The following is a 19,371-nucleotide window of genomic DNA, read 5'->3' on the forward strand; positions in this document are numbered from 1 at the left end:
TATTTTCCCGAACGGGCAGTTAAGATCTCAGCAAGCAAGCATTTCATGGGTACTACTGTTGATGATGCAAGCTTCTTTGGCGTGGGCTTAATCCTTTCCTTCAAAAAGGAAACTGAGGACGATAATCCCAGGTACGGCCCATGTTTGATGGCTATTGTCTCTCATACACCAGGGGGGAATGTGTGGCACTTTCTACAGAGTGCCATACTATGATTTCTTTCTGTAACTTTCCCAGAAGTCAACCGGTTGTGCATGCGTAAATCAAGCCTGACTAATGCTCATCTGCTGTTGAACTCCGGCTTATGTCTTCTCTAACCAATAAGTGAGCTACCGGAAAATTATGTGGCAAAGTTGATTTGAGTTGAACCATCACAAACCACTAGCAGATAGGAGGACAAGGGTAACAGGTTTTCAATCTACATCAACACGACGTACTGTTTGATTTGCTGCATCCATCTGGTTTTTTATGCCACCAATTGCTTGACGGGATCTCATGTCCACTAGACACAAGACATTACAGCACCCGCCCTCAACTTCATCATTTGTTGTGAAAGAACAACCATGTTATATGTGTCAGTCAGAGGGCAGCCAAGTGTTGTCCAATGTCATGATCATGAGATTCAAAGATGTAGTTTGAAGAGCAAGAGGCCCCCCTGGTGTTTTATGAGATCCAGGAAGATGTGGAAGTCAGGACAGAAGGACAACTGACCACAGATGATGCCGATGTGTACATTGCCGATGATCTGTGCATTTTGAGGCCTTCTGGAAATCAGAGTGGTGATCCAACCTACCAATGTCATGTCATTCAAATCATCATCCATTCCCAGTTATGTTGGTGGTGATGATCTCAAATGGGGAAATCGAGCAAACAGTTATCACAAGAAGAGAATTTGGGCCAACCATGCCCACACCATTTCCAGTGTGACTGACCGGTGATTTAATATTGGTGATAATTGATTGTGAATATTTGCTCAACATAAGTCAAGCAACCAACACACATGACCTGGGTAGATGAACATGCAGGCGACAGCTGGTAGTCATGCTTCGGGATCATCATATTCAAACTAAGTCTTCCCATTGACCTTCGTCAGAGCTCCAGGACGGTTTCCCACAGTTTGAAGATGTTCTCCAGCTGTCAATGCCCGTTTTTACTGTGTATGCAGGCACTTTGTGGACCAAAGGTGCAATTTAATTCCAGTGAACAGGTGTAGAACACATTTCCCTGTTCTGTGTTTGTTGCTTGATGGCAATATTGTGTCACAGGAAAACTCTGATCCAGGTAGACCATCACGGGGGGTGGGTAAATGATGCAAGGACCATGGGCCATAGGAAAGTTGGACATGGTGATTGATGCGGGAGAGGAGTTTTGTGATTGGTCATCTGCTGTTTGAATTTGGGTTGTGGTGAGGGTTCAGAGGCGCAGTGGGTAGATAGGGTTGTTGGTCGGGTGTGGTGGGCCAGCCCTCACTTTTGTAGGTGTGTCCTTGCCCCCATCTCATAAAGTTTTTACCCATTCTGATGAGGTGCCTGTTCCAGACACACTGGATTCCGGAAGATTTTGTGTCTTTCATACGAAATAGAAGCTTACAATTCACAACTCACAAGTGACTTTCTGAAGGATTGTCCCTGCGAGTTCCTGATCATAAATTGAATCACAATAGTCGTGCTTAAGTCTGGGGAGCCATCGCATAACCCATTGTAATACCAACTGCACTGCCCCTGGGTTGAGCATAAGGGGATGAGGTGCATCCTATGGAGGTAGATGTGGCATACTCCAGATTTACTGCACTATCCACTCCAGAGAAACAGATCTTGATATCAGACAAAATGTGGAGTGGGAAAGAAAAGAGGGAAGTATATCTGAGGAGCAGACAACTAACTGCCGATGAATCCAAAGGTAGCGCGCCGGCAGCCAAATTATGTGATTATCTGAGACCAACAGAGAGCAAGCAGATGACAGTCTGGTGAGACCGACAACAATGGAAGATTCATTGGTGGGAGAGATTGAAGACAGATCTCCAAGAGAGAGAGAGTGGTTATGGAGCAAGTTGTAAGCAATGTGTCATGGCTCCCGGTCAACGGAACCAAGATGGTGTCTTGGAAGGCTTCAAGCAGCCAGGTGCGAGTAGGGTGGAATGCGACGGGAATCAGTGTGTGAAACCTTTGCTGAATCAGGCGTATTCCGTCGTTACACCTTCTCGGCACACGTTAGAGCAGGCGGGCTGGTGCGCGATTGTCAGAGTCGCCACCAGAACAATTTCTTTTGTGCAAAGACTGATGGCCTCACAGGGGCTGGATGTCATTGCAGGTGGCGGTTCTGGAACTCTACTGCTTGCTAATGTGACAAAGGAGGTATCCAAGACCAATTGGGTAAGAACCTTGCCGAAGTGGAGTAGACGGCCATGCCGCAGAAGCTTGCCGGAGAAGCTTGCACAAAGGTGGGATCGGGTTAGTGTTCATGACATATTTGGTAAAGCTGCGTGAGATGATGGATGATGGGGCTGGGGATATCAAACATCGGTGTGCTGTACCAATAAGTGGAGGACTTCCCGTGCGATCTGGGACTCTCGAGATGTCAATAGAGACCCGAAAAGTCTAGATTTTTGCAGGGAAATCTAGCTTTTTGGGGTCCAGATCACTTCTGGGAGACCCGCAGATTCCGACGGGAAGTCCTCCAGTGTTGGCGGACCATAGGAACAATTTTAATGGTTATGCCATGCAAGTCTTCACCCCTTCAAAGGGCTGTGGCCCAACGTTGTCAACCCTGGTGCTGTGTTTGTCCACCCTGACGTTCGCGCGAACGTCAGGGTGGACATCTGCGCAAGCCCATGCATGTGGCTGTCAACAGCACATTTTGGGCTATTGTGGGTGAAATTGGGAACACTCGGAGTCTCAGTCAGCAAACATATGCCAAACCTCACCCTGTCGGTTCGTCCAAATGGTATCAGCAGGCAAACAGGGGTGTTCCTTCAGACGGGCCCTTAGTTTCAGGCAGCCATTATACAGATGACATTACGCAGAAAGATGTTTGTATGTATGTAATGTGAAACAAAAACAATTCATGTGTTGTTCAGCTGATCTCACCCCGGACAGATTTGCCTGCATCCAGGGCTATCCAGGGTGATGTGATGTGCTGCTTGTGAGTGCGATGCACACATAGTCTGTATGCGTCCGACCTCAATCTGCACGCAGCAGTAGAGTCTTCGCCTCCTTATGTACAGTCAGCACGAGATGTCTCCCTGGACTCCGGAAAATGCATACGGGAGCTCCAACTCAAGGGGACCCTTGCGGAAGTCTCTTCTGCCCTGGGCTGATTGCATGTTCACGAGAGACATTGACATCAAGGAAATCATACATGTGCCAAGATGTTGAGCAAGCATACATGTACGCTACGAGGTACAGACGAGCACAGACGCGTTGACGCTGCCTGTACGTAAGAAGCACCGTTGGCTTTAGCATGAATATCCACTCTGATTCGCCTGTTGTGGAGCACATGCAGTGCGGCATAACTCGTCGCGCATGCTCCACTACTGGAACCAGGGGAGAAATGGTCCACTGGCCCATCTCCCGGCGGTCTTTTGCGGATTCTTGATCCAAGAAGGGCTTGGCATCCCGGGTGAATGTAAGATGTCGGTGCAAGAATGGCAACAAAACGACCACTATGACATGTGCGCACACGTCGAGGAATACATAACATAGGTTGATGATTGGCCTTGAGAGCAAGTCATAGGAGCGGGAAGAGGGTTATCTGCAATGTCCAATCTGCTTGAAAGGGAAAGTGGGTGGGGCGACTTTGTGCATGACCCAAAGAAAAATGCAATGACATCAATAATGTGGTAAGATCAGAGAATCATGAACTACCGTTGAAGTTGAGGCAAAGGGAAAGGACCAAATGTTTTTATGCGGAATATTGCGGATTTGTGGGGAGGAACAGGACAGGGCCACAAGGGGACCAAGTGGCCCTTTCCGTGTGTTTTTGTGACAAAGGGACAAATGGAGAGTTAAACGTGCAGTCCAACGGTACATGAATTCGCTCCAGTTGCGCCGCTTCTCACCATATGAAGTTCAACACATCATTGTGTCCTCGTCTGTCGTAGTTAGTGCACTCATCATGATAGAGGTTTGCGGAAACATTCATCTCGCCAACACCACCCCAGCCAATATATATGGTGGAGGTGATAACATCCATTTGAAGATCTGCCTCGCATCCTATCCGCTGCCCCCAGAGACCCCAGATTCAGCCTTCCAAAGATATCTAATCATCCTCAAGTCGACCTCGTCAGCGGTTCCAGCAATTCTTCATGACGCGTTCACCCAGGTCTTCTTCACAGGCCAGCTCGTAATTGACCCTAACGGACAGCCAATGATTTGCGTGGAGCGGGGCGACTGGCAAGTTCACCGTGGCCACTTTCCCCTTGCGCCCGAATTCGAGCATGCCCATGCTTTTGGAACTGGACATGTTGTGAAAGTCCACCGGAACATGGTTGGCTGCGTAGGCGATGTGGAATGTGTTGATCCAGGAATGAACATGGTGAGGATCTACCAGGACTCATATTTTTAGCAAACCCATAACCTGTCATCTTGAACTTTGAAATGGTGTCTCAGCTCATCTATATCTTCATTGCAGTCCAAGCGGCGCAGGATCAAGTTAACACCAACGCATGCGCAGGCGCACGAAACATTTCGAAGCGTGGCACGGGGAGATGTGATCAGGTTTGGTGGTGTTGCTGGGAGGGCATCAAATCCAAGGAGTGAAATGGTTGCGATAGGTGTAAGGAGGAACCCTCGGTAGAATGTCCAGTCCTGAGGCTGACTTAAGATGAATAACCTTCTTTGTAGGTCGAGCATTGTGTGAAACTATCCAGAGGCGCAAAAACGAAATACGGCTTGAGAAACAACCCAAAAGAGCGATTCAACCTCAAGGCAGCGGTTTCGAAACGATGAAGCAAGAGGAGAGGATTTTTGAGAAGGAGTCGGCTACAGAGCATTTGTATGCTGCACGTGTTGCATCTTCACCATCTCTTCCTGCACAAATATCCGACTCTTTTTGCCATGATGCCAATCAGACGATATGTCTTCTTCTCGGATTGCAAATGCAAATGTCTGTATATTTGTGAGATACATGTTTGGGTTTGGCGCCTCCGGAAATTTCCCCACTCTCAACTCTACACTTTTGAATGGGGGATATCTGCCTGAAGTATGTCATCGCCAGCGACATTGCTTAGGACTAATGGATGGGGACCCAGATAGCATGATCGGATGTGACTGGTTGCAAGCCTCATGAGTTCACAGGGTCAAAGACTGACATTTGAGCCGCGAGAGCCACATGGGAGGGTGGGATGAGACAATCTCACGTCATACGGGTCAGGTTGATAACCCTGACGGTCCAATCCACAATGCAGCCACCTGCGATTGTATCGGTTGGTTCTGAGGGCACCTGCAGCGCAATGTGTTATCGGACTCAGCAGGCAGGAATCAAGTCATGGGTATCACTATGAAACACACATTCAACTTCAATGGGGGTTGTGGGTTACAAGATTCCCGCTCTTCACAAACAATGACACATTTAGATACAGGGAAAGCTTAAGCCACATGACGGCAGACAGAAGATGAGAGAGTGGATGTGGAACAAATATGGCATGGCGCAAAACGGATGCATCCACTATGGAGCATCTCGGTTGGAGAGCGGGAGGAGGAAAGGCAGTGTCGGGTTTGAAGTCTGCCAGTGAAGGAGAAAATCATTGGTGATTGCCTCCGCAATTGCGTGACGACTGGGCAGGTGGATGTTTGGGGAGATCAAGTTGGTGGATTGAAATATCGGTCTCAGTAGCTGGACAAGCAGTGCGGATAGATTCTTCCAAATGCGCTCTCCCGGGATGCGTGCGGTGGTTGAACGTTGGGATATGATCGATATTGCCTGAATGAATGACATGCATTCGGTGATTCCGGCAACGCGGTAATTCCTTGATGCGATGAAGAGACCGCGAACTCCCCCAAGTACAAAATATACGAGCGGTTGGAAATTCTGCTTCTTCGAATACGAGCGGAGTTGGAGATGGACATCTGGAGCATCTTTGCTCACAGCTGAGGCGGCTTGCTGAGTTCGCAAGACTGTCTGAGTTTGACGAGCTGACTTTGTTTGATGTGCTCGCTGGTTGGACTTTTTCTGGGCTTGGGACAATGGCGGCTCGCTGATCGCATGGGTTTGGATGATAACGTAGGCCATTATGACATCAATAATCAGATCTCGAAATTCGGTGAGAACATCAAGAGAATGTGATCGGGGCAAGGGCTGATCGGCTGGGTTGTTGCAATTGGCATCATCTTGCGGCGTGGTGTCAAAGCTCGACGAGCAACCCTTCTGCTTTTCAAGATACTGAAGCACGTGCACGCCCTGCGTCAATCGATCATCGCCATCATCATAGGTCACTGGCGGGGGTTGAAACAAGTTTTCGGCCATGACGTCCACAGATGCCGCAACCAGCTTGGCCCATTCCGTGTGGACACTGGGCGGGGGGTGACTGAGCCGATGGAGGAAACGTACAAGGGTGGACTCCGGATGGGCTGTTTTGGTGACTGTAGGTATGAATGACTGCGGGGGAAGGGTATTGTCCAGGTTACAAAATTTTGAGAGAAGCGGAAAATCGATGATGTCGGGACAGTTCCACTGTTCATTGTTGGCCGGAGACAGAAACTGGGGTGCTGGATAGGCAGGGACGGATTGGTTAGTCACAAGTAGAGGGAGAGCAAACAAACTGTGCAACACCCACCAGCACCGCTTATAGATTTGATCCAATTGGTGTAGGTACAGGTTGTACGTTCAAATCGGAAAGGGATGTTGGCCGGAGGTAGTGCCTGCATCGAGCGAGCGCAAGTTTGAAGCAATGGAGTTAGGGATTTCCAAGTGGCATGGTATTTGTCCCAACTGGGTTTTGATCCATGAAGTTCCCGGTGAATCTTCACAACTTCGGTTCTGATGTCATCGGAAAGAATTATGGTGAGGGGGCTGTTGGTAATGCTGACGATCTGGGAGTTGCCGGGAGCCGCAAGTTCTTGCAAGTTGGAAGCTGGTTGAGCAGGGTGACTGGTGAGGTCTGTTTGAGCAGCGAGGGCCGCCTCTGAGTCCGAATGGCGGACAGGAACTGTTTCTGTTTGAGCGGGGCCCGTGGCGTCAGATGCAGCCGTGACTGATGTCGGAGCAGGGGAGAGGACTTCCGTGGTAGTATGTGGAGGTTGCTCGGTTGGGTCGGTGCCTGCAGAAGGCTCAGGGGACGGACGGGTCAATGTGATGCTTGGTATGCTATTACTCTCGCGGCCAGGAGAAGGTAGTGTGGGTTCGTGAGTGTCTGGGGTGTCGGAGTTGCTGGTGTTCCTACTGTGGTTCAGATCTGCGGTGCCAGTGATGTCGCTCTGGCCTCCCAGAGTGCTGCCTGAGGCCCCATTCGCGGTCTTGGCCAGCAGATCGACAGGCTTGATGGACCGGGCCTTTGGTGTACGTTTTTTGGGGGGTATGTTGCGGGAAACGGCGGGTGAGGTTGACATTGAGCTCGACATCGGCTTCGGAGGTGGGCGGATACGAATCGCCTCATCATCAGGCACAAGTCCTGTTTCCTCAAACGCTGCAAATGGCTATCAATTGGTGTAACCAATGAGCCCTTGGTGATGCTGGAATGCGCTTACCTCGCTTACTGCTGCGAATCGAAGTTGCTAGATCGGCAGCTAGGCGTTTGCAGCTCCGTGGGAGTTTGAGCTGAAGGAGGCTGGCAGCGGCATTCGTAGCGGTTGTGATGGAGCGCATAAACTCTTCCGGTGTGATTTCTTGGATCTCGCTATCAAGGATGGCGTCGGCGGGTTCAAGCGAGGCCGGTGGCCCGGCGTCTCTGGACCGGACAAGAAACTCCGCAAAACTTGGGGCGGGTCTGAACGGTGGTGGATTGTTTTGATCAAGGTCCTGTTGGGCTGTGGGCGTAATTGGTGAGAACTTCCGGCTGAAGTTTGTCGGGTGGATGATATCCAACTTACTAGGGGGTGGGGTGTTCCCCTCGGGATCATGACTGGAAGGATCAGGATCTTCGGGTGGACCTGAGACATTTGCGGGAATGGCTGGATCCATGACGAGGGTTCCTGGTTCCATGGGGGAGTCGCGGGTGGGAGAACGTGAAGAGGGAGATAGAAGGCGAGGACAAGAAGTGAAGGCTTACAAAATGGGGGCGAAATTGACTTGGGTGGGGAAACAACAAGACACGGCCTCTTTTGAATGCCTGGCCAGACGTGGAGGCCGTTGTTGGCTGGTGCCTTTGTGAGGAGCGCGATATCCTTTGAACCTGTGCTGACCTATCGCGGGGGATAGTACAGGTCATCACATGCAAGCTGATCGCGCGCTGACGCTGCGATTTTTGTGAATTTTGCGCGTCACAGACTGAGGGAGGTTTGCGGCTCAGGTGCACCCGCAGATGCTTTGCATGTACAGTGGGGTGAGATGCATGGAGCTTGTGACTCACGTCTGGCTGGGCCCAATGTCCAGCACGGGCGGGAGTGCAAGACCCGCTGGTGACCGCGCATCGGGGGTCTGTAGGGGGAAGTGTCCCCGAACCCCATTGTGCGGCTGTCTGATGTTTGTCCACCCTGACGTTCGCGCGAACGTCAGGGTGGACATCGCACAGCGTTGACCAACAACTCAACTGCCCTCTGATCCGGACCCCTTGAGACATATCCGGTGCAACACCACACACCTCTTCAAATATGGCAGCCAGTCTAGTCCTCGTCCACCATTAAATCACAGTTGGGACTAGGCGCGCACAAAAACCAAGTTTACCCACAACTGATGGCACCACGCATGCATTTGGCGTAGCATGGGGTCCTTCGGCCCAACACATTTGAGCTTCCATTGCTGCACGCAAGACAAGAGATCCTCATTCATCACAAGGGAGGGCCCGACCGCAGAAACAGATAAAAAGACTAGTCTACATTCATCGTCCCGCCAACACCCGCGCTAGGCCCGGCTGTCATACTGCTGCCTGTGAAAGGAGCCCCAGGGTGAGCCAACGCTGGATTCGCAGGTGGAGCATTCGGAGCTGAGTTAGCATTACGCTGGCAGAGCCTTTCGATGTCCTGAGCAATGAGTTCAAGCCCGCATGGTGGTGCCTTCGAAATCGTTTGCTGCTCGTATTGACTCAACAGTTTCCAATAAGCCGTGTTGTAGCAATCGAGCGGTAAGCCATGCGGCACAGCCGAGATGCCTTTCGTTCTGATGAAGTTGCGCTTTGATCGAGCATAGAGTCTGTCGTTCGTTGTAACAGTCTTGTGATGTCGCGCTTGGGCAATCACCATCTTGTCGAGGCTGTGGAGGACTGTGGTGAGGTGAGCGCTTCGCCAATCGGGGATCAACTTGATGGGTGCGTCACCCTCAGGCCCATCTTCAATGTCAGAGCCGCACTCCTTCTGTTCCACAACATGCGCCAATGTGATGTTGTGCTTGAACACTTTGTCGACCATCGCACATCGGTTCTCCCAGATCTTCCGAATCAGGCCGCAATGTCAACGAAATGACAACAACGGTCAGATCAGGGTGCTAACTCACTTTCTTTCGCCATCGTTGGTATTGCGCCTTGGTAGCCTTAGATGCTTTCTTCTTCTCAAATGCGTCAGGGCCCATCCTGGTGAAATCCCGCATCTCCCGCGACTTTGTGTGGAGCCATCGTTTGATGATTGCCGGGGCTTGGCCGGCTTGCTCCTCGGATAATGGCATAGTGCGACGCAGCCAGTCAACGGGCCTGTTCGCCAGTACCTCGACAATCGTGGAGTTCCACGCGGATTCGGGGCCCGCTTCCCATTCAAAAGTGGCTCTTGAAATGCCTGCCAATGCCAGAGCCCTTTCCACATCAGATTTTGTGTGCAAGGTGATAGGTTTAACGGCATTGGGGGTGTGGTCCTTTTGCGAAGCTGGTGTGAATACCGGCAAAACCACATTCTTGCGAATCTCCTTTTCGGCAACGGAAACACAGTAATCTTGCTCGGCGACAGTTTTGTCGGACAGGGCTTCCCGAATTCGCTCGAGTTGTGTTAAGATTGTGCGAGTCCTCTTTTCAACCCAATAGAGGTCTTCGAGTTCTTTTGGTGTTGGAGCAGGGGGATAATCTTGAAGCTTCTCCGGACCTCCAAGAAAGAACTTCACAAACCCTTGGATGCCCCGAGAGTACTTATCGCAATGTTCCGCAAGGGCCCCTTTCTGTGCGATCCTGGTCGCGCGCTGGCGAACTCGACGCTGGTTTGCAGCCTCTTGCACCGAATTCCTTTCCTTCCTCGCCTCTTCCACAACGAATTTAGGATCCAACGTCACTTCATCGGGCGCCTCTCCGGGTCCATTGTTGGTCGGTTCCTGCCCCTCCTCTGCGTTGGCCCTCACAAGTCAGAAGACTACCCGTATGGGAATAGTTGGAGTATGAATCAACTTGCCGCCAACATCAGTCTGCATTGCCGAATCGCCACCCGCGGTTTGGAATCGAGGAACCAAAACATCCACCAGGCGCGTGATCCATGATTCGTCCTTGTTGGCGTTGGAGGCACCGCCGTTGGGCGCTCCCTCACCGGGAGGGTTGGCAGTAGAATTCTCAGACATTGTAGACGTTTCAGAAGTGGATTGATGGCAAGGTTTCAATAGTCGAACTTGATCAGGCAGGAGGAGAGCTCAGAGCAACAACAAGATGAATAACAGCGGACTTGATGAAATGTTCCAGAAATGACCCCCACTCTGCCTGAGGCTAAAGCACGGAGGTACAGAGAGAGAGGACCTCGCATCATTTGCCGCTCACTTCATCCCCCTTCTGTCTGTCCCAAATGCACCCAAGCAACCATCCCCTTTGACAATGCCGCCAATGCACTCATTCATGCATTGTCCACAAGGCTTTCCCATCCCTAAATCAAGATCAACCAAACAAGGTCCAACAGACTGCTCAGCATTCCAACCAAACACGGCTTTGCCCCTTCGAATCGAAATTTACTTACTGCAGACCCTAGTCCCACCGCACTGATTGTTTCATTCGTTAATCCAAACGTTCCCGCAGGGTTCTTCATACATGCCACATGACCTATGATCTCTTCACTCGCAATCACAGCCAATGCCTCGTAATTAGCCTGAACCAGCCGACAGTTGAGGTCTGGATAATTTCTGTACGGATCTTCGTCCCGGGGTACTTCTCGAAACGGCTTGACCACCACCCAAGTTCTTCCGGGTGTGTTGTCTGAAAGGAAAATCCGCTCTATCTCCCCAAATCGCTGACAATTACCAAGGTGGAACTCAACCAAAGAATTCCCATGGTGATTCTCCCTCGACGTGAACGTCTTCCGGTTGATACACATACTGGGTACTACATTGACCAGAGAAGTGAGCCGATGGTTTTCAGGAACAACACGCGACTGCCCTTGGGACCGCTCTTGTCGAGACACCGCACGCTTCCACTTCAAAAACACAGGCTCATCCAAGCTTGTGTTCATTGGTATCCTGTCAGAGCCATCTTCCGTCGAATGGTGTTCATTGGCTGCGCCATTAAGAAGGCCTTTGAATGTCGAGTGCATATGCCATTTGTGCGTCAAAGTCTTTGGTAGCTCATCTGTCGTATGGGGTGGAACAGAGAGTCAATTCACATCACTGAACGGCAGCACAAGGTGCAAAGCTCGATCTCACCTGGATGATGATTTGTAGGCAACTTTTGTAACATCCCATTCACCCGCTCTTGGGCCCATGCAGCTGTTGAGCGTGGTGGACCAAACCTCCTAATGACATCCGGGTAATGCTGGGTGAGATGTAAGTTGGGCTTACTCACTTCTGCAGGCCAACCTTGCTGAAGACATTTCCGGTAGCGGATTATCATATCATCAAGTTCTCCCAGGTCGTTCAGTTTGATCTTGGGTAGTGTAAGGAAGTGGGTGATGTGACTCAATGTGGTAGTTGACTCTAACAGCTTGGAAATTCGATGTTTGCTTTCCGCTGTGCCTGCGTTCTCAGAAGCTTTGACCCACAACGGAATTAGAGCGATTGTGTAGTAAACCTTGTACAAAATCAGCCATTCTGCTCCCTTCAGGGAACCATGGCTGGCCGAGCCCAAGTTGCGTGGCACCCTATCAATCCACGCGGGCACCACTGTATGAAGAATGGTGCGGCGGATAACATCGAGTTCCTCAGGCAAGATCCGGGGTTGATCCTTGTCCTGCAGTTGGGAAAGTAGTTCCGTTGTCCGGCGTTGACCGGTGATTGTACAGTCACTCTCCCGATCCTCTTGCGACTCAGCATATGACTCATCCTCGCTTTCACTGTAAAGCGCTCGCTTGCGCCGCCGTAGGTCGTAGGAGTGCGTGGATGATGGTTGCGATTTCTCTCCGGAGCCTGCTTGTGAGTGAGAGCTTGACCTCGATGGATCTTGATCGGCCGTGGTGATGGGGGGATTCACATTGCCTCGTCTTCGTTTGACCCGAGTCTCAGGGGCCACAGTCTCTTGAAGGTCTTCAAGTTTTCGTTTCCCTTTGCGCCTTGCCGTTGGTCGGGATACTTCATTGAAAGGAGGCTCTTTGTAGGACGCATCGTTCTGCCACTGTTCATCTATTTCTTGCATGGACTTGAGTTGCGCGCCAGCCAAAGGCAAGGACATGAATCTGACGCTATGATCCTTGAGATCCCCAAGGACTAGCGCGTGCATCAACTCGATTGAGCAGTGATCGATTGGTCGCCAGTAGGGTAATTCGTTAAGCACACTCCACCTTGCTCCGTGTGTCTTGGTGAACTTCTTTCGTTCAGTTGCGTTCTGAAGAGTCAGCCATGCGGAGGCATGGCGTAGGTGTTCCTCGTTGGTCCGTCTCGGAAACTTAGATGGATCCGTCTCCTCCAAGTTTGTTTTAGGTAAAAGACAATAAGAACAGAAAAGGTTCGCCGCATGACTACCAAATCCAGCAGTTTTCCGCAGGGCTGGAAGGTCTGCAATCAATGGGAAGATCGCGACTCGGATGGTTCTCCCAGTGGGATGCAGACTTGTTGCTTCATAGGTAACTCCTCTCCAAAACTCATTCAGCTCATCAACCAAAGGCTGCAAGACATGGTTCAGCTGTTCGAGTTTGGGCTCTGTTGGCCCGGGAATAACACCGAAAAGAAAGATGTTTTCCACTTTGTAACGAGACGTTGCAGGTAGATTCAAGCAAACCATAGTAATTGCTCCCACAGAGTTGTGCTTGCCCAGATTCGAGCTACCTTCGGCATTGAACCAGTCCAGATAGAGACTGAAGACGAGGTTTCCCGAAGCCTGTGTGTAGATCCCGGTACCATCATCGGCATTTGGGAATTCTCGCCAGACAGAGCCATGCCACACATCTTCCATTGGCTGGTCGTCGGTCCAAGTGGTAGATACCAGACTCGATTCTAGAAGGGTTTCAAAGGGGGGTTGGAGAAGGCGCCCCTGCAACCACGACTTCAAAGAGACATACGTGAACGTGCGAACAGGGATCAGCTGGTTTTTTGCGACCACCTGGAAGAGGTCTTCGTCACATTTTGGGTCAATCTCCTGCGCTTTAGCCCACTTGCAATATCCTTGCCTTTTGGAGAGAAACGGCTGGGTGCATTTTTGCGGCTTGTTTGGGCGCCCTGATTCGATCACGTAGAGGGCAAAACACTTTCTGCAACAGATCCGGGTTGTTGAGTCGGGATTTAGGCCGAGACGATGAAAAACGGCCTCCTGGGTCTTCGGAATTTGCTGAATGATGGGGGTTGGGTCAATAGCAGTCTGGTTATTGTTGTTCCAAATGCTGCCGAGAAGTAACACATTCGATCGTGCGGCTTTCAAGAAATCTACTGCTCCAGCTTTACTAAGCTTATGGGTAAATATGGCGCTTGCGAGTTGGAGCATGACTTGCCGGCAGTAATCTTCTTCAAGGAGACCAGGCCTTGATTTGGTGTTAACCTCCGCAACGGCTGTGGAGCTACTGGCCACATTCTACCAATGCTTATCAGTGCCCTCAGCCAGTTGTTTGATGAAATAGTGAACAGGGGGACAAGATCACCTACATGCAACGTCGAGGCAAGCAATCCTGCTGCTGGTGCGCCAGCGTGCTGTGCATTATTGGGTAATTTCTTCTGATGTTGTTCGAACACACGCTTGGACAAAACCCTGCCACAAACGATCCCTTCACCTTCTTGCTCGTGTTGTGTCTTGTTACAGCCGAAGTGCTCACAGCGGCAAATGTACTTCGGTCGTTGGGACATGGTCGAGGCTTTGAGAACGTGAGAAAGTTGCCACTGGAAGCTGGTAAATGTTTTCAATGAATTAGGTCAAGTCTATGTTGTGTCTGCTGCCCCGTCTCCTCCGTGGCAGAGTCATAGTCTGGAAGACAGGAGAAACATGAGCCTAGTTAACGCCCTCCTAAGGTGAACGTGTTTCGACGAAGGCGTGACCTTGGAATGTTCTCTTGGAACCGGTGATGCCACACAAAACACACTAGGAACATGTGATTCCAGTAGCACTCAAACAATACCATAGGCGATGGCTGCATATATCTATTCTGGCGGAGACCGCCTCATGTCTTCATGAGTCATCTTCCGGCACGGCAGAATCTGCAGTACGCAAATTCTAAAATGACGTGTCCGTTCTAAATGCCCCAGTTCTTTGCGCAGATACTGATGGTCTTCATGACCGAAGCGGGGCCTGCATGACTGAAATAACTGGCGACGGAAGACCGAAGCGCACATATATCACTGGGATCCCCCTCTGCCTGAAATTCCGCAGGTCAACATTCCGCCAACTTGCAGTTGTCTTATTCACAACGACACCAACACATCCTCAGCTCCATAGTTACTAGTCCTACAATGCCACCCACTCGAGTCCAACTCACTCATGCGCAATTGCAATGGCTACAAGAGATGCAGCAGCTGATTGATCAAGAGATGACCGACCGGGAGGTGGATCCAACAACATCACAGCCCAAGGAAGATTCTGAACCTCAACTTTGGGTCAACTGGAATCTTGCGTACCGGTTCCAGGGGCAGCTCATATGCGAGGCGGCTAACAGGAAGATCCCAGAAAAGGCTACTCCCAATGTCTACGCTAGTTGGAATGTCATCAGGAATCGTCTTGGAAAAGGTAAGTATGCCTCACTCCAGACGCTGTTGGGCTGGAGGTCTGATAGATAGACAAACCCTCCTTGTGCATTGGCAGGTCCGATCCTGTATGACGAGGCTCAAGAACGCAGCCCTGACACTGCACGGGACGAGCAAGGATCTTCGTCCAGTGGACCTGGGGCCATGAGTTTCTGATCCTCTGTGTACGTGTACTCTGAACCCAATTCCTTCATCCTAGCCACTGATGCTGACATGTGATATTTGAGAATTAGTGAAAAGAAGATTGTGCCGCATTCCCCAGGGTGCCGTGCCCTCCGGCAGTGACAAGGCCCTTCTCTAGTAGTGCGACAGTCTGCTTAAATGCCCGGCCTTCCTTTCACATTGGATCTCTTTGTATCTTCTCATGGTTCCAGTTGCTGCCATGCAGTTATAGGGATATCAGGGAGCGGAAATTCAGATCGGCACAAGGTTCCAAACTGGAAACTTGCCCGACATGTTAGTAGGGCTTGAATTGTTTGCAATGGAACCTCAAGATACCTCCGCGGCTACTTGAAGGTTTCATCCTGCTGTGGCAACAGGAGCTCGGTGGAATACCGGCTTATCGCAAGGACAATCCGTACCAGCATTTCACTTGAGCTCTACCATGAGTTAGGGCTTTTGGTGGCCGCACTCTTGGGATGACAGTGCAAGTTTCATGTCTTCGCAGGACGGGGTGGAGGTTGCCATTAGACTGTCCTGTGGGAGGTCAGGAGCGGTCGTTCAACAGCGTAGCAACCGAGCAATGCCCGCATTGCTCCGAGACTCCAGCTTCAAACGCCCCTGCTTGCGCCACTGTGGGTGGACGAAAATGTCCACCCTGACGTTCGCGCGAACGTCAGGGTGGACATCATGCCCCAAGCTACAACCACAAATAGAGCGCCTCTCATACTCCGTTGAGCTCTGTTTGGGCCAAGGAGCTCCCTTTGTTCGCCCCCGGGGCTGCCTGTCCCTCCCCTTGTCGTTGTTTGTCAATGAGAACCCTTTGTCTCAGCTACAACAAGTTTGATCCTGGAATACATATAGCTCCATCCATCGAATGGCCCAGCTTATCATTCCCCCCTCCTGCGTGTGCCTGCTTGTGGCGGCTTCCCGCAATGTCATCCCCTACAATCCTATTTGCGTCTGGCAAACCACCATCGACGGCCGCCGGGAAAAATAAGATATACTCAACCCTCCTCCCAGACTCCAATTCATCCTGCGCTCGCAGCATATCCGCCTTCATCAGAACCTTACTCAACTTGGTCAGCACACCCAAGAAAGCCGCTCCTGATGACTGGAGGATAGCTCCAGCCGCGGACAACTTTCACGTTGGTTCAAATCTACCCGACTCGATCCTTCTGCATCCGATAGACGCCATTCCAGCCGAAGCCCTTCAGCTCAAGTCGGAGAATGTCCCCCCTGTCTACCGAGCTCTTTTTCTGCAGGACCTCGCCACCTCAAACTTCCCCGGTAACACCTTTGCCTGGGATCATTCCTGGGATTCTCACTGGAACCAGCTCTTCGCAAAGTTTGTATTGAAACATTGGAAGCATGCCTATGAGATAGGTGCTTTCAAAGTCTTTTTCATCGATCCTGCCGAGGCGAGCGACAACTCCATTCCGCGTGGCCTCCTCCATCGATGGTTTCTTGGTCGGCAAGATGGGCTTCGATTAGGTCGTTTTTCCAAGGACAAGGTTGTGAAGAAAAAGGAATCGCAAAGAAGAACAAAATTCCGCAGGCAGGTATGCACTTATTCACTACCTGTGCTCCCTCTGAACCGCCATTGTATTCATGCACTTCAACTGCATTACAGGTTCAGGCTCATCGTCAAGAAACACTCTCCAAACTCAATCTGCCACCTCGACTGGCTACACTCTTTGACAGTATCAAAGCCACCTCTGACACCGAGAAGATTCCTCCTAGAACTCTGCTCAAGTTGCCCCTGTCGTGGAGGTCTGCTGAATTTGCACAATTCGCCCAGAAGTTGGATCACATTTACACACGTAAGAAGACAATTACCAAAGGTCGGCGATTTGTAGACCAATACAATCTGGAATCTCGAAGAACGGATCCCGCCTCTCCTCCTGTGGTTCCAATCAACGATGTCCCACGGAGCCTCCCAGTCAACTGCTATGCACAATCTTACATGCTCACCCTGTTGGTTTCAGAAATCCAACTGCTCAACCCCCAGGCTTCTGTAGATTTTGATAGCGCACTCGGCTGAAAGGTGAATTCTCATTGCTCCGTGGTTGACTTGTTTGTACATCAACCTGACAGGTTGCCCATAAGTAACTGAGCACACTCATATGTCTCGTTTCCTACAGATGGCACACTCAGCCTACACTCGCATCAAGGCCAACCACTCGTCAGGATCCTCTTCAGACAGCATGATTGCAGGAGTTTCACTCACATAGCCAATTCCGCCTTCCTCCTCTGTACTTGATATATGTTTACCTCCAAAGTCCCTTGTACATAGTATCGGTACACATGGACAGGATGGACTTGTCCTAATCTGTAGAGTCGGTCAATGGCTTGCATCTCACTCGCAGGATTCCAGCTGGGTTCCTGCGGAGTCAAGCAGTTGTAAGTGTCGGCTCTTTCCCTTGATAACAAAAATGAAGATTGCTTGGTACCATCATGTAAACATTTTGTGCACACCGTAAATCTATACCTACCCCTGCGGCCTGCAATGACGCCAGAAGAACGTTGCACTGGTTGTTGTTTCGAAATTGGTGAAGTTGCTCGTCACGCTTCTGCAGGGTGAATCCACCAGTTAGCCGAGCACAGGCAATGTCGTTTTCTGTGAGAGCTCGGTTGATGCTGGAAAATTGCATCAGCATGAGAAAGAAAAGGTTGAATGTTGTGAAATCTACACACATTTCTAGAAATTCAACAAAACTTGAGAATATGACGGCCTTGGTCCGCGGAATACCTTCGACTCCGCTTAGAAACTGGGACAGGTTGTTGACCAGATGTACAATCTTGCCTGAATCTTGCCATCGCCAGATTGGTTCAGTGAGTATCTGTGATCGAGCAAAGATTGGATGGTTGCAGGACTGACGAAGCCGAGTTAGCTGTCGGAAAAACTCGGCCGGATCCCAATGCGCTCCTGACAACCGCAGCCTGCCAAAATCATTTATAAACCGTTGATGCAACTCTCGAGAAACTTCCTCCCACTGCGACACCTGCTGTACCATGATGCCCTTCTCAACCTTAGGTGGAAGATTCAACACTACATCTTTGGTCCTCCTCAGGCAGATGGCTTCCATTAGTTTAGTGAGTGTTCTTATCGCGTTTGGTTCCCCGACACTCAAATGTGGAACTAGATGTTGCCTCCACAGCTCGTTTTCACTCCATGGAGGGATGTTGAACAACGTGATCAAGCTTTGGAGGTCGGTGAGTCGGTTTTGCACTGGTGTTCCGGTTAAACATAGGAAGAACTTAGAACGCAGCTCGCAAATGTACTGGTGCCGTTTTGCATTGGGGTTCCTGATCAGGCTGCAATCATTGGAGCAACAATTAGGTAAGATGAAGGTGACATTACGGTCAGCGTATCTGACTCACTGTGCTTCGTCCAAAACAATGCGGAACCAACAGAGGTCCAGAGATTCAACTGTTGGCTGGTTTGAATGTAACCGATTCCTACTATCGCCGATCATTTCGTAGGTCGTCAACACCACCCTAGTCGACTGCAAGTCTTGTCTGCTTATTTGTGCTCGGTCCCGGCCGTGGAATACTAGGTAGGGTATTGCGTCATTTTTGAAGTGGATCTTGATTTCAGTCTCCCAATTCGAAAGTGTTGCAAGGGGGCAAATCACCAGGGTTGCCGCCGATCGGTCCGTCCATTCCGACCACAGAAATTCTACTGCTGAATCACCAGTAGCCGCGATATAGGCTAGTGTTGTCAAGGTTTTGCCTAAACCCATGTCATCAGCGAGTATTGATCCTTGCGCCTTGCTCGAGTCTTCTTTCTTGTCCTCGGCAGACCTGTTGAAAGCTGTGCGAAGCCAAGCATTGACAGGATGATCCCACAGGGAGGTCAGGTTGTTTCCAGAGTCTTCGTTCTTCCGGAGGAATCTGAGTGCAGTTAGCTGATGTGGTTTCAACACAGTTGTACATAGCCTCCGCGATGTCGAAAGCCAATGGTCCTCAGAGATGTTCTCTTCAGCACTTTCAGGCACATAGTGGGGTATATCAAAGAATAGACTAGGATTGTAGTTCCATATAGGTGTGAGCTCGACCCCGGCACCCTCAAA

The 19,371-nt window shown here is 50.5% G+C and overlaps 2 protein-coding genes across 2 annotated transcripts; one reads left to right on the forward strand and one right to left on the reverse strand.

Moving 5' to 3' along the window:
- Positions 1 to 5,350: 5,350 nt before the first annotated feature.
- On the reverse strand, positions 5,351 to 10,618 carry PtA15_14A475 (uncharacterized protein; the record flags this gene model as incomplete). The annotated part of the gene is made up of 4 exons (XM_053163195.1): positions 5,351 to 5,437; positions 7,024 to 7,629; positions 10,340 to 10,400; positions 10,452 to 10,618. The coding sequence occupies 4 exons, from the start codon at positions 10,616 to 10,618 to the stop codon at positions 5,351 to 5,353; spliced, it is 921 nt and encodes a 306-aa protein (XP_053027146.1).
- A 4,227-nt stretch (positions 10,619 to 14,845) lies between these two features.
- Positions 14,846 to 15,732, forward strand: PtA15_14A476 (uncharacterized protein; the record flags this gene model as incomplete). Its single annotated transcript, XM_053163196.1, has 2 exons — positions 14,846 to 14,938; positions 15,601 to 15,732. The coding sequence occupies 2 exons, from the start codon at positions 14,846 to 14,848 to the stop codon at positions 15,730 to 15,732; spliced, it is 225 nt and encodes a 74-aa protein (XP_053027147.1).
- Between the last annotated feature and the right edge of the window lie 3,639 nt (positions 15,733 to 19,371).

This window comes from Puccinia triticina, chromosome 14A (assembly GCF_026914185.1).
Source record: "Puccinia triticina chromosome 14A, complete sequence".
NCBI classification, from domain to species: Eukaryota; Fungi; Basidiomycota; class Pucciniomycetes; order Pucciniales; family Pucciniaceae; genus Puccinia; species Puccinia triticina.